This window comes from Phocoena phocoena, chromosome 13, assembly GCF_963924675.1.
Source record: "Phocoena phocoena chromosome 13, mPhoPho1.1, whole genome shotgun sequence".
Lineage (NCBI taxonomy): Eukaryota > Metazoa > Chordata > Mammalia > Artiodactyla > Phocoenidae > Phocoena > Phocoena phocoena.
Genome location: NC_089231.1, coordinates 13151564 through 13165799, shown reverse-complemented (window position 1 = coordinate 13165799; position 14236 = coordinate 13151564). Strand labels below are relative to the sequence as shown.

Genomic DNA, 14236 nt, shown 5'->3' with positions numbered 1-14236 from the left:
GGAATGTGTCCTCTACAGAGTAGTCCCCACATGGAGGAATACACCAGATGGGTCAGATGCAAACTGGTGAGAAAGGAAGGGTTGTAAAGTAGTCCCCTGTCATTCTTCCAGCCAGTACTTCCTGAGGGTCTTCCTAAGTGCTGAGCACAGGGCACATTGTGAACAAAATAGGCCCAAATCCTTTCTTTATAAGCTTACAGTCAGAGACAGAGACTCTTCTGGAACTTTTCCATGACGGCCCATTTTGCTCACATGAAAAACCAGAATCTTTCTTTTTTTTTTTTTTAATGTATTTATTTTTGGCTGCGTTGGGTCTTCGTTGCTGCACCTGGGCTTTCTCTGGTTGCGGCGAGCGGGGGCTACTCTGTGTTGCAGTGCGTGGGCTTCTCATTGCGGTGGCTTCTCTTGTTGCGGAGCACGGGCTCTAGGTGCGTGGGCTTCAGTAGTTGTGGCACACGGGCTCAGTAGTTGTGGCTCGCGGGCTCTAGAGCGCAGGCTCAGTAGTTGTGGCTCACAGGCTTATTAGTTGCTCCGCGGCATGTGGGATCTTCCCGGACCAGGGCTGGAACCCATGTACCCTGCATTGGCAGGCAGATTCTTAATCACTGCACCACCAGGGAAACCCAAAAAGCCAGAGTCTTTACAATAACCTAAAAGGCGGTGCAAGATCTGCTCCCCCCCCTCAGCCCCCTTACCTTTCTGACCTCATCACAGGTCACTCTCCCCTGTTTTAACTGGTCTTCATGCTGTTCTTAGAACAGACCAGACACACTCCGTTTTTAGGGCCTTTACACTGGCTACTTCCTCTGCCTGGAGTGTTCTTCTAGATAAATCCTTTCAGCTAACTTCCTCATGTCCTTCAGGTCTAAATGCCACCTTTTAGATGAGGCCTATCCTGACCAACCTATGTAAGTTACAACCTACAACCTTCCCAACAATCCTGACCCCTTTTTCCTTGCTCTATTTTTTCCATAGTAGTTACCAATTTTTAACATATAATATACTTATTTGTGAGATAAGTTTAATGAGGGCAGGGATCTTCTTATCATTTACTGAAGCATACTGAGTGCTTACCTAGGTCAGTAATAGGCATATAGTTGGTATTCAATAAACATGTTGAATGAATGAAAATGAAAAGTACTGTGGAAAAGAATTAAGAAGGGTGTACTAGTTTCCTATGGCTGTTGTTAAAAATTACCAAAACTTTGATGGCTTAAGACAACAGAAATTTATTCTCTCACAGTTCTGGAGGCCAGAAGTTCACAATCAAGGTGTCGGCAGGACTGTGCTCCTTTTAAAGGCTCTAGGGAAGAATCTATTCCTTGCCTCTTCCAACTTCTGGTGGCTCTAAGCGTTTTTTAGCTTGTGGCCCACATCAGTCTCTGCCTCTGTGGTCACATTGCCTTCTCTTCTCTCTCAAAATTCCCTCTGCCTGTCTTATGAAGATGCATGTAATTGTATTTAGGGCCCTTCCAGATAATCCAGGATAAGCACCTCCTCTCAAGATCCTTAATCACATCTTTTGTCATGTAAGATAATATGCACTCTTTTGCCACGTAAACTAATATTCACAGATTCTGGGAATTAGTACGTGAACATACCTTTTGGGGGGCCGCCATTCAGCCCACTACAAAGGGTTGGGATCCTTGAGTTACAGGGGGAAGAATCATCTCTGATGCACCACGTAGTATAACACAAGGATATGAGGAAAGCCAGGAGACGGCAATCATCCATTTCCCCCCTTTTTACTGAAATTTTCATTGAGATTACATTATTTTTTTCCAGTTAAACACACACACACAGAAGAGCACAAAGAATAATATTACAATTTCCACGCACTGGTCTTGGCCTCCCCAGTTGTTAACATACTGACATAGTTCCTCCATATCTTCCATTCTTTTTTTTTCTTCCATTCTTATTATAAGTAAATCACATCACAGCTAAATTCCAAATTCCCTATGCTCCCATTCCTGTTCCCATTTCCCTCCCTGCTCATCTAGAGGCTGTCACTGTCATTGATTTGGCATATGCCCAATGCATAGTGTGTAGCTTTACTGTACATATAACTGTTCATACATAATATACGGAGTTGTTGTGTGTGTTTATCTTAAAAATGTTTTTCATACATGGCATTATAGTGTATGTAATATTCTGCAGCTGGCTTTTTTTTTTTTTTTTAATCCAGGTTGATACATACAAATCTAGTTCAGTCATTTTTTTTTTTGGTATGCGGGCCTCTCACTGTTGTGGCCTCTCCCGTTGCGGAGCACAGGCTCCGGACGCGCAGGCTCAGCGGCCATGGCTCACGGGCCCAGCCGCTCGGCGGCATGTGGGATCTTCCCGCACCGGGGCACGAACCCGTGTCCCCTGCATCGGCAGGCGGACTCTCAACCACTGCGCCACCAGGGAAGCCCTAGTTCAGTCATTTTAACTGCAGCTCTAAGTGGCAGGTTCTCTCTCTCCCCTGGCTTTAGAATGTATATCCCAGAGAAGGCCTTTGATTAGCCTAGCCTGGGTCACATGCCAGTACCCGTTGGATCAGTTTGTGGGTTCAGCACTGGGGGGCTTTGATTGCTCAAGTTGGGAATACATGCCTGCTGCTGTAGCCATAGGGTCAGCCTACTCTGCCACTCTCGTCAGAATCACATGCATTTGAAGGATTGTTACAGAAAGAAGTGGAAAAGGATTTGGGGCTGACAGAAACACAGATTGCCACTTGAGTTTCAGCCCTGAGCTTGGACGTCAGGTCCTCTGGGGAGCCTTCCCTGACTCCTTAGATAGTGCTCTGTGCCCTTGCACTTAGCATATTGTCAAGTAGTATGTTAATTCACCTCTCCTTGAGGTGCACTCCTTTAGGGCAGACTGTGTCTGTCTTGTTTCCCTCCTGTACCTCAGGAAATGGAAGGTCTGACACACCATTCCCTCCTCACCACATATTTTTGCCTGAATGATTCCACCGAGTATAACTTACACCCTCACTTCCCGTGAATGGGTTCCTGCCAGGGAATCTTGTGTGGCTGTGACATGTTTGCACCTACCTTTCTGCCCATTAAATTCTGGCTTTTTTTCACATCATTTGGTTTGTGTGGGTGACTTGGCCTGTTTTGGATTTTCTTTTTCTTATTTAATAGTGAAAATTCAAGGAAAGATGAAATTGCTAAAATGCAAACTCAGGCTTCCTTTGTAAAATCTTTAGAGTTGAGCCCTGCCAGGCCTTTTTCATCCCACTGTCCTCTCAGCTTTCGTGTGTGCACAGCAATTTCTTTCTAACCTCAGACATGCCATCAGCAGAATGTGTTTTATGCAAAGTTACTTCTGAATACCTTCTTTAGCATCAGGAGAATGTGGATTCCAATGGGTATAAGATGTATTTGGAAGTAGTCGTAGCAATCATAAATGGTCATAGCAGTCACAAATTATTGAGTGCTTTTTCTGACCAGGCATGTAGATGTAGGTGTCATCTTTATGCCTGTTATACAGGTGAGAAAATGGGAGCTTGGAGAGCTCAGTGATGCACTCAAGTTCTCTCAGCTCCTGAGTGGTAGAGCCGGGATGCGAATCCACACACTGACCAGAGCCACACTCCTAAGGACCATGTTCTGCTGCTTTTTATAATCATGAAAGAGTAAAGCTGGGGTTTGAAATGTAAAATAGATAGCTAGTGGGAAGCAGCTGCATGGCACAGGGAGATCAGCTTTGTGACCACCTAGAGGGGTGGGATAGGGAGCGTGGGAAGGAGGGAGATGCAAGAAGGAGGAGATATGGGGATATGTTTATAGCTGATTCACTTTGTTATACAGAAGAAACTAACACACCATTGTAAAGCAGTTATACTCCAAAAAAGATGTTTAAAAAAAAAAAAAAGCTGGTCAGCTGGGGTTTGGTAATAGAAAAGGACATCGAACAGATCACAAATAGGGAATGGAGTTTTTGCCATAAAGCTTTGATAAAGATAAAGAGCACCAGGAGGAATCAACCCAGATCTTAGAACAATAACCCCACAGCCTCTGTGAGGGAAGAAGGAGCCAAGGTGTGTGTGTGTGGGCCTGAAGCCATGTGCCACGGCCTAAACTGGCGCCACAGTCCCTGGAATGTGGGAGGGAGAATACACGCTGCCCAACGCTTTTTCTGCTTCCAGCATGCCCTGTAGCCCTGGGACTCTGGCTACCATAGGAGCCATTTAACTGGGAAAACTTTGAATATGTGGATAAACATTTAGACATAAAACAAATTTCACTTAGAATACCTGTGTGAAGCAAAATGGAAACTGGGAGAGGCAACGCGAGAAGTTCACAGCAGGCAAGCGGTGGAATCTTATTATATGCTACCACTATTGTTAAAGATATGTACAAGGCCACTGATCCTGCATTTCTTTGTGCTGTTTTAAATCAGTATATACAAGGGCTTTCGTAGGTTCTGTGTAGATCTCAGTGTCTATCTCCCAACCCTGTATTTACTCTAAAGTCTTGTATTATTTAGCTCTGAATTCTCTTACCATGAATGTTTTCAGGAACATAACCCCTACAGTTGGAGGAGATTACTGATATCACTAAACTTGATAGGATAATCTGTGCTCTTTGTAACCTGTCTCCTATACTAGGTTACTGTAAGTACCTTCCCCGGAGGGACACTGTTTCCTGCCTTTGTAATACTTTGCTCAGTTCTATCTAAGTAAATACTCTTGGTTTATATTTGAATAATGGTGCTAATTGCATAGCGGGTCTGTGTTCCCAAATGGGGCTATCTTGTTTCTGTCCGTGGAAAACAGTTATAGGATAAAGGATGGTATGAAAATTGAGTTGTGTTTTCATCCCTTTCTAGGTTGCATCACAGCGTATTAGCTCAGTGGACCTCTCATGTTGTAGCCTGGAGCATCTGCCTGCCAACCTCTTCTACAGCCAAGACCTCACTCATCTCAATTTAAAACAAAACTTCCTAAGGCAGAGTCCCAGTCTACCAACTGCAAGGGGGCTCAATGAACTGCAAAGGTGAGCATGCAGAAGTGGGTAGATAATTAGGAAGGTGAGGGGGTGTCAGCTTCTGGTTGTTTCTTGAATATTCTGACTAAAAAGCTACAGTTAGTAACCTTTCTCTTTCAGAGGGCAGGGTAATAGGACTTTAGTAGTGGAGACATTTTCAGTTCTCTTTCTGAAATATTTTTCAAGGTCTCTGCCTTTGAAATGAATGATTTATGATAGTCATTACCTGGATAGATTTGTATAAGAAGAACACTTCTCTTTAAATCACTTGTATTTCTTAACCTGTCTACAGATGGGTCTGTGAAAAGTTGATATTTGCTGTGTTACCTCTGAACTATAGGGGTTTGGTCAGATTAATTACTTCTTTCAAAATTTACAAAAGGTCAATTTTTTCCATGAAAAGATATTTCCTTAGAAATTTAAGAACGAAAGTTTAAATTCATTAATACCACATCATCTGGGTGATTACTGTATAGGTTTCAAGAGTCGCATGTGAAATGCAAAGGGTATGCTCCTCTAGTTACAGGGAAGGGACTTTATTTGTATTTATCTGAAACAGATTTAAGAATTTACCATATTCATTTCGTTTTCTTTTTTGGAGCAATGATCAATCTTGATTCTGTGGTAAATGAAACCTCTGATATATATTTGTTGCAAATATGTGAGACTATAACTACAGAAGGATATAACTTTTAAATCAATAATGGATAGCTCATTTGTTCTTAAATGATTGATAATCATCAGAGATTAAACTATGGAAATTAACCATTATGATTATGTGTTTATGGTTTTTTAACATTCAGAAAGAATAATCCAATAAGTTATTTATATAAAGTTTGTGCAGACATGTAGAATAAAGGAAGAGTATTTTAATTTTCTTTTCAGATGATTGTGAATATTCTTCTTTGATATTATACCAAAACTTGACAAGTGGTAATTTCTTAAATGTTGGTTGCAGTGTGGAATGTAAAATCCTATCAGTGGACTTTTAAAATTCTTTTACATTAGGATCCATTGATCTTTCTCATACTTTGAATGGATCTTTGCCCCATACATCCTTTTATTGCATTAAGTATTGGTCATTTGGAAAATACTGGTTTGTTGGGTAACAGTGAGATTCCAGATGTTAATGTATTTCGTTATGCAGTTTCAAGAAATGACAGTTGTTAATATCACCACTGATCCCATCAGAAAAATCTTTAAGTATTGGGAAGTTGTCAGGCTCAGTGTGGAAACAAGTTTTCCAAAATTTTAAATTTCAGTTGAAGGCTTGAAGGCTACCCTTGGCAACAAATACTGTCAGTTGTTTTTCCTGAAGTGACCTTCTTCATTGTAGAGAAAACGTCTGCCAAATACCCAAGTCTGAACACTGAGTTTGTCAGTTGTTCTTTCAGGTAAAAGTGGTATTCCATGAACATTGTGACTAGTTTGGCTCACAACTCAAATAATCGTACAAGGGTTTTCCTTGGGATAACCATCATACTTTATACAGCAGAAGTGCTTTATGTGTACTTCCCATTTTATCACCCAGAAAATAAAAAAGATATGTATTCAGCGGTTGAGATGTAATACAAATAACTTCCTTGCATCATCAAGGACATTTTTAAGTAAAATTGGTATTATGCAATTTTTTTGAATTTTATTTTATTTATATTTTTATACAGCAGGTTCTTATTAGTCATCCATTTTATACGCATCAGTGTATACATGTCATTCCCAATCTCCCAGTTCATCCCACCCCCACCCCCCCCGCGGCTTTCCCGCCATGGTGTCCGTACATTTGTTCTATACATCTGTGTCTCTATTTCTGCCCTGCAAACCGGTTCATCTGTACCATTTTTCTAGGTTCCACATATATGCGTTAATATACGATACTTGTTTTTCTCTTTCTGACTTACTTCACTCTTTAGGACAGTCTCTAGATCCATCCACGTCTCTACAAATGACCCAGTTTCGTTCCTTTTTATGGCTGAGTAATACTGTATTGTATATATGTACCACATCTTCTTTATCCATTCGTCTGTCGATGGGCATTTAGGTTGCTTCCATGACCTGGCTATTGTAAATAGTGCTGCAATGAACATTGGGGTGCACGTGTCTTTTTGAATTATGGTTTTCTCAGGGTATATGCCTAGTAGTGGGATTGCTGGGTTGTATGGTAGTTCTATGTTTAGTTTTTTAAGGGACCTCCATACTCTTCTCCATAGTGGCTGTATCAATTTACATTCCCACCAAAGTGCAAAGAGGGTTCCCTTTTCTCCACACCCTCTCCAGCATTGTTGTTTGTAGGTTTTCTGATGATGCCCATTCTAACTGGTGTGAGGTGATACCTCATTGTACTTTTTATTTGCATTTCTCCAATAATTGGTGATGTTGAGCAGCTTTTCATGTGCTTCTTGGCCATCTGTATGTCTTCTTTGGAGAAATGTCTATTTAGGTCTTCTGCCCATTTTTGGATTGGGTTGTTTGTTTTTGTGATATTGAGCTGCATGAGCTGTTTATATATTTTGGAGATTAATCCTTTGTCCGTTGATTCGTTTGCATATATTTTCTTCTATTCTGAGGGTTTTCTTTTCGTCTTGTTTGTAGTTTCCTTTGCTTTGCAAAAGCTTTTAAGTTTCATTAGATCCCATTTGTTTATTTTTGTTTTTATTTCCATTACTCTAGGAGGTGGATCAAAAAAGATCTTGCTGTGATTTATGTCAAAGAGTGTTCTTCCTATGTTTTCCTCTAAGAGTTTTATAGTGTCCAGTCTTACATTTAGTTCTCTAATCCATTTAGAGTTTATTTTTGTGCATGGTGTTAGGGAGTGTTCTAATTTCATTCTTTTACATGTATCTGTCCAGTTTTCCCAGCACCACTTATTGAAGAGACTGTCTTTTCTCCATTGTATATCCTTGCCTCCTTTGTCATAGATTAGTTGACCATAGGTGCATGGGTTTATCTCTGGGCTTTCTATCCTGTTCCACTGATCTATATTTCTGTTTTTGTGCCAGTACCATACTGTCTTGATTACTGTAGCTTCGTATTATAGTCTGAACTCAGGGAGTCTGATTCCTCCAGCTCTGTTTTTTTCCCCTCAAGACTGCTTTAGCTATTTGGGGTTTTTTGTGTCCCCATATAAATTTTAAGATTTTTTGTTCTAGTTCTGTGGAAAATGCCATTGGTAATTTGATAGGGATTGCATGGAATCTGTAGATTGCTTTGGGTAGTATAGTCATTTTCACAATATTGATTCTTCCAATACAAGAACATGGTATATCTCTCCATCTGTTGGTATCATCTTTAATTTCTTTCATCAGTGTCTTGTAGTTTTCTGCATACAGGTCTTTTGTCTCCCTAGGTAGGTTTATTCCTAGGTATTTTATTCTTTTTGTTGCAATGGTAAATGGGAGAGTTTCCTTAATTTCTCTTTCAGATTTTTCATCATTAGTGTATAGGAATGCAAGAGATTTCTGTGCATTAACTTTGTATCCTGCAACTTTACCAGATTCATTGATTAGCTCTAGTAGTTTTCTGGTAGCATCTTTAAGATTCTCTATGTATAGTATCATGTCATCTGCAAACAGTGACAGTTTTCCTTCTTTCCAATTTGTATTCCTTTTATTTCTTTTTCTTCTCTGATTGCCGTGGCTAGGACTTCTAAAACTATGTTGAATAATAGTGGCGAGAGTGGACATCCTTGTCTTGTTCAGCATTATGCATTTTTAAAAGGAATATTTTTGCCATGATTGCCTGGCAGAGAAGAATACTGTGACAATGGGGACAGTTTGATGCTGCACTGAATTAGCTCCATAGGCAGTAAGAACTCCAGAAGGATATTGTGCTCGAGCACTTCCTTATTGTTCCCTGGAGCTGATGGTTACAATGAAAGGGAACCACAGGAACTTCTTGAACTTAGGTTTTTATATGCCCTATGCACTCATAATACTATTTTTACTGATAGTACTGTAATAAAGTTACAATGATTTTTTGCTAAAGGATTATACCATGATTTAATCTGTTTTTGAGGCTTGAAATTATTTTGAAGTATTCTTGTGTATTTCACAGCATTGTAGGCTTCTGCACTTCATTACAGAACATCAAGAACTTTATATCATGCTATTAAATCTTGCTGTCTTAGAACAGAAAGGGGCATTAGAATTTATCCAAACCAGTGCTCTTATTTTAGAGATGAGGTAGAGGGAGATGTTAAATGCCAAAATCAGGTTAACGGTTACCTTCTGGGAGGCGTTTGGGAATGCGATTAGGGAATGGTTTGAAGAGGATTTCAACTATAACTATATCCAAAATGTTTATTTCTTTACAAAAAATTAGAGACAGACAAAATGTTAATATTTGAAAAAGCTGAATAGTGGATACTTGGATGATCATTATTATTTTCTGTATTTTTCTGTTTGTGTATTTCATAATAATCCAAAATTAAAGCCTAAACAAAAAGGAAATCAAAATGCTTCTCATAACGTAGGGGCATATGATAGTCCCAAAGGGTCAGCATATATGGACTAAATAAGTAAATACCCAGATGGAGGGATATTTGGGGCATGTTGGTGCTTTCAGAATCTCCTGATTGGTCCCTCATATCTGTTGATTCTAAATCTGTAAATAGCTTTTCAACACGTCCACCTTTCTTGTCTGTTTCCTCTGCTGCTTCTCCTCTGTCTCTTAGCACATACCCTCTCCACCCAGCTGTGAGGGGAAGCACTTCTCAGCTCTCACAGGGGCTGTTGCAGGAGCTTTGGAGAAATGGTTGTCTTAACTGTCATTTTCCCACTGCAGTTCATCCTGTTTAGTTTTCTTGCCTACTATTTTGTGCATTTTGGGTTTTGTTTTGTTTTGTGTTTTTAAAAATTTAAACATTCGTCCCATCAAAGTAATATCCTATATAGAGTTTTATAAAATCTTAATAGGCAATAAGACATAGGCAATAGGAACTCCAGCCCATCCTTATACCCAAGTCCTGTTCCCTAGGCAACTACTTTTGATTCTCAGGACTCTTCTTGCTGTTTTCTTCCATCTTCTGAAATAGTATGTATGTACTGCTATTTTTGAATTTTTTGTTATTGGGCATTATGGGTTGGCATATTACAATAGAAGATGAGGATTTAACTCTTAGATTGTCTCACAGACCCTCAGCCCCATGCCACATGCCCAGACCGCCACTTCCCCCATCCTCTCAATGTACAGATATCCATTTCTGGTTAAGTAGATGTTGAGGGCTCACATTATTTTGAGCATGGAACTGTGATTCTCCTAAGCCACTTAAATGCAACGATTACATTTGCTTTCCTGTGCTGGCTGGATAGTAGCCTCTCTTTTTCACTGGTGTACTTTTTTCTCTAGTGTTGTTAAGGTGGCAGAACTCTAACCCTCTTCTCAACACCTTTGTCTTGGAGACTTCTTCCCTCCTGGAGCCAGTGTAGGCACCTGCTCCGTAGGCCTGCTACCGAGCTGTTGTCCCGGGGTTACCTTTTGTCATTTTCCTGGTAATTCCCTTTTCATCTCTCCTTTGTTTTCTATATGTCTTCCTGTGTCTAGCGATTCTTTCTTGGTTTACTCCCTCTTTTTAATGGAATATCTTCTAGGATCTTCCTGAGAAAGGGGACATGGGAGACAAATTTACTAGGCACTTTGTATATCTAAAAATATATGTCTCACACACTTGATTGATAATTTGTCTGGTCTCTGGATAGGAAAACATGTTTCCTCAGAATTTTGAAGCCAGTGCACTATTGTTTTCTAGCTTCTACAGTTGCTATTAAAAAGTGTTACACTCTTGGTTCCTGTCTTTGTAGACCTCCTTACTTCTTTTTTTTTTTTTTTTTTAATAACCCCCAAAGAGGTTTTAGGATTTTCTTTTTTAGCAGTCTTTATTCATTTCAGCAGCTATGATGAACACTCGATCTGAAAAAAATTACGTCCTTCAGTTCTGGAAAACTTTCTCATTGTGTTTTTTGATAACCTCATCTGCACCTTGGTTTTCTCTTTTCTTCCTCTGAATTCCTGTCAGTTAGGCAGGACCTCCTCATTTGTCCTCTAATGCTGTAATTTTCCTCTTTCTCTTAATGCCCTACTTCTTGACAGGTTTTCTCTACTTTATCTTAACCTTCTGAATTTCCGCTGATATTTTTTAAGAGCTCTTTCTTGTTCGTTGGTTTAATTTGTGTGCCTTTTAACAGCATTCTGTTCCCCACCCCTGCCATGGGTGCATTCCTTCTCTTTCTGAGGACATTAAAGTAATTAATTAATTAATTTCCTTCTTGCACTGTCTTGATTTCTTTTTTTTTCCTGTTTGTGTGGGTGTCTGACTTTTATGTTAGGAACTTGACCTCACTGTTTGGAGATCCTTTGCTCTCTGTTCCTATTTAATGGTGAGCCACTGAGAAGCGAATTGGGTGCTCTGGTCTGTGGACAGCACTTCTCCTCCATACAGCTTCATTGCAGTGCTTGTGGTTTCCTTGGGGAACTTCCAAAGACAGTATCTGTGGATCTTCTCCCTAGGACATGTCAGTTTTACTTGAGAGGAATCCTTTGGTCTTCTGCCTGGGCAGTACATGTCAAGATTCAGGGAGTGGAGTAGGGTAGAGAGCTGCAATCTCAGGGTTTAGTGTGTGGAGTTTTATTTGATCCCCTGTTTTCAGAACAGTGTTTTCTACTATTCCTGATGCCTTGGAGCCAGGACTCTGGGATTCAGTTTCTTCCAGGGAATAAACTGTCTCCTGCTGGAATTGGGGAGAGGATCTGGGGTCTCATGTAATTCCTTATATTCCTTATATAATCTTTTGGAAGTCTTTTTGTAGAAGTATAATGAGTGTACAGTTCGATGGGTTTCCACAAAATAACACATGTGACCAGTGCTCATACTGAGAAATAGAAAATTACTATTTTCAAGGAGGGCACAGAAGCCCTCCCTGCACCCCTCCTCTTAGTACCCTAAAGATAATCACAGTGTGCACTTCTAACACCATGAAGAGTTTTGCCTGGTTTTGTTCATAATATAAACGAGTCATATAGTATGTACTTGTGTCCCGCATCATTCATTCACATTGTTTTTACAAAGCAAAACAAAGCATATCAAGTTACATATTATCAGCTTGCACTGTATAGTGTGTAGTATAAAGCCATGACTTTGATTTGTTTAAGGTGGGAGACTTTCAGTTTTGCACTGCCAGGAAGGTTTAAGTTTCTGTTGCTTTTTTTTTTCTTTAACCTCTTTATTGGAGTATAATTGCTTTACCACGTTGTGTGAGTTTCTGCTGTATAACAAAGTGAATCAGCTATACGCATACACATATCCCCACGTCCCCTCCCTCTTGGGTCTCCCTCCCGCCCTCCCTATCCCGCCCCTCTAGGCAGTCACAAAGCACTGAGCCGATGTCCCGAGCTGTGCGTGGGGGAGGTAGGTTGAGAGGACTCGGATGTGGAGGCTGAGCAGCTGGTGAAGGTGATGTTGTATTTGCCCTTCGGGAAAAACTAGGCTTTAAACCAATTTCTTTTTCTCCACATACTAATGTGAGATTTTTGTCTCCCATCCCCATTATTCATGAAAGATTTTATTGCCAAGTTTTCAAAGTAGTAAGTTTGTAAGTATATGTGTACACACACACAGATGTTCGATGCTAGGAATTGAAATTATATATATTTAAAACTCACTTATACTTCAAAAAGCACTATTGTAGCTTATTTAGAGTCATACAGTTAGTATGGTATTTTTGAGATATGCCATTTATTTAATTTATTATTTTTAGTTGTATGTTTAAGGAATTTGTGTTGATCTCTAGTGTATGTTTCACAGGGAATATGTTAGAGAGGTACCAAAGGGTAATTTATTTTTATGTTTTTACCAAAGTCTCAAGGGACGAATTTTTAGGTTACAGTGTCAGGGCAAATATCCAGAGAGAAACTTTACATACAAAGCATTTATAATGCATAGGAGTTCTAAGACTTTTTCTCTTAACCACATATCCCCCTAATATTTTTCTTTCTATTGCAAATTCTCACCTTAAACAAATGAGCAATTTCCATAGAACATTTAAAATGGTATTTGCAACAACATTCTAATTCTGGAAAGATGGCATGCTGATGTACACACACAGGCCAGCAGTTTCAGAGGGAAAACATTGTTCTTGGAACTACCAGTGTTTGTTTTTCCTTTATTGGCATTGGAACTCTTCAGTTAGTTTTCAAAAATAGAGTCAAGGCAAAATCAGAGTAATTTTTGGTAGTTTTAATGGTTTCTTTCCGGATTTTGTATGTTACTAATAATTACGATGCATTATTTATCTCTGTTTTATTAATACGTAGTATTTCACTTATATTAACCATATTCCATTTAGATGACCCAGATGGTATTAGTACTAAATTGTTATTATTTGCAATGGAGAATTGTTTTAATAAAATATAGTAAGTTTCTTTGTAAAGTCAATGAAGAGGACAACTTTTTGTTGGCTTAAATTCAAGGAATATAATTTTCCTTCCCATGTCTTAATTTTGTTGTTTTTAATATGGTATCAAAGCAGCGTGAACTTATTTGTACTAAATTATATTGGTGTTCAAACGTTTCAAATGTACTTTTACATTTAAAAGAGCTAAATCTATCATTTATTAAAATTTCATGTGCTGTAATGTTGTATTGACAGATCTAAAGTTTGTAAGGGATGATAGCTCAGAGTTCTTTTACGGTGATATCCAGTGCACTGTTTACAAAGAGCTATGTCAAGAGCAAACTCAAAAGCCAAGTTTGATAGTAATAATTTGTATGTATATGTTTCTGGTAGCTTTGTCCACCCCAGTACTTGGAAGGTTATCTGATTAGATGTGAAATTTCTTTCAGCTGAAAAGACTAAGAGAGATGGGAGGGATGAGAATTTTTCAAATGGGAGTGAAGGAATGAAATTGAGTTGGGTGTGCAAGTATGTGGGTGTAAAAGAATGAAAGTTATTGAAGAAATGAGCATTGAGAAACTCATAGTTATGCCTGGCATTTATCAAGTACCTTTCTTCTTAGAAAGCTTAATTTTTCTAAATTTTTAGTCTCCATGAAATGGAAAACAAATGACCTTATTTCCTACTCTGTTCTTTTGGGGATCTTGGCATTCAAGAGCTAGAGTTATTTGTTTTAATTACTTATCCTTACCAAAAGTTCGCATTTCCAGGTTTTTATAGAAAGAGAGATTTTAATTTTTGTTTTTATCAGTGATTTTATCAGTGACTCACTTTAAATGGAAACAGTGATGATTCATTAACATAGTGGGATCA

At 39.1% G+C, this 14236-nt stretch overlaps 1 protein-coding gene across 1 annotated transcript in view; it reads left to right on the top strand.

Annotated features, from left to right (window-relative positions):
• PHLPP1 (PH domain and leucine rich repeat protein phosphatase 1) overlaps nucleotides 1–14236 on the top strand; it is a 207139-nt gene that overhangs the window by 123429 nt on the left and 69474 nt on the right. Inside the window, exon 4 of the mRNA XM_065889414.1 lies at nucleotides 4822–4988. Within this exon, the coding sequence (XP_065745486.1) occupies nucleotides 4822–4988 (167 nt within the window). The remainder of the gene's footprint in view (nucleotides 1–4821; nucleotides 4989–14236) is intronic.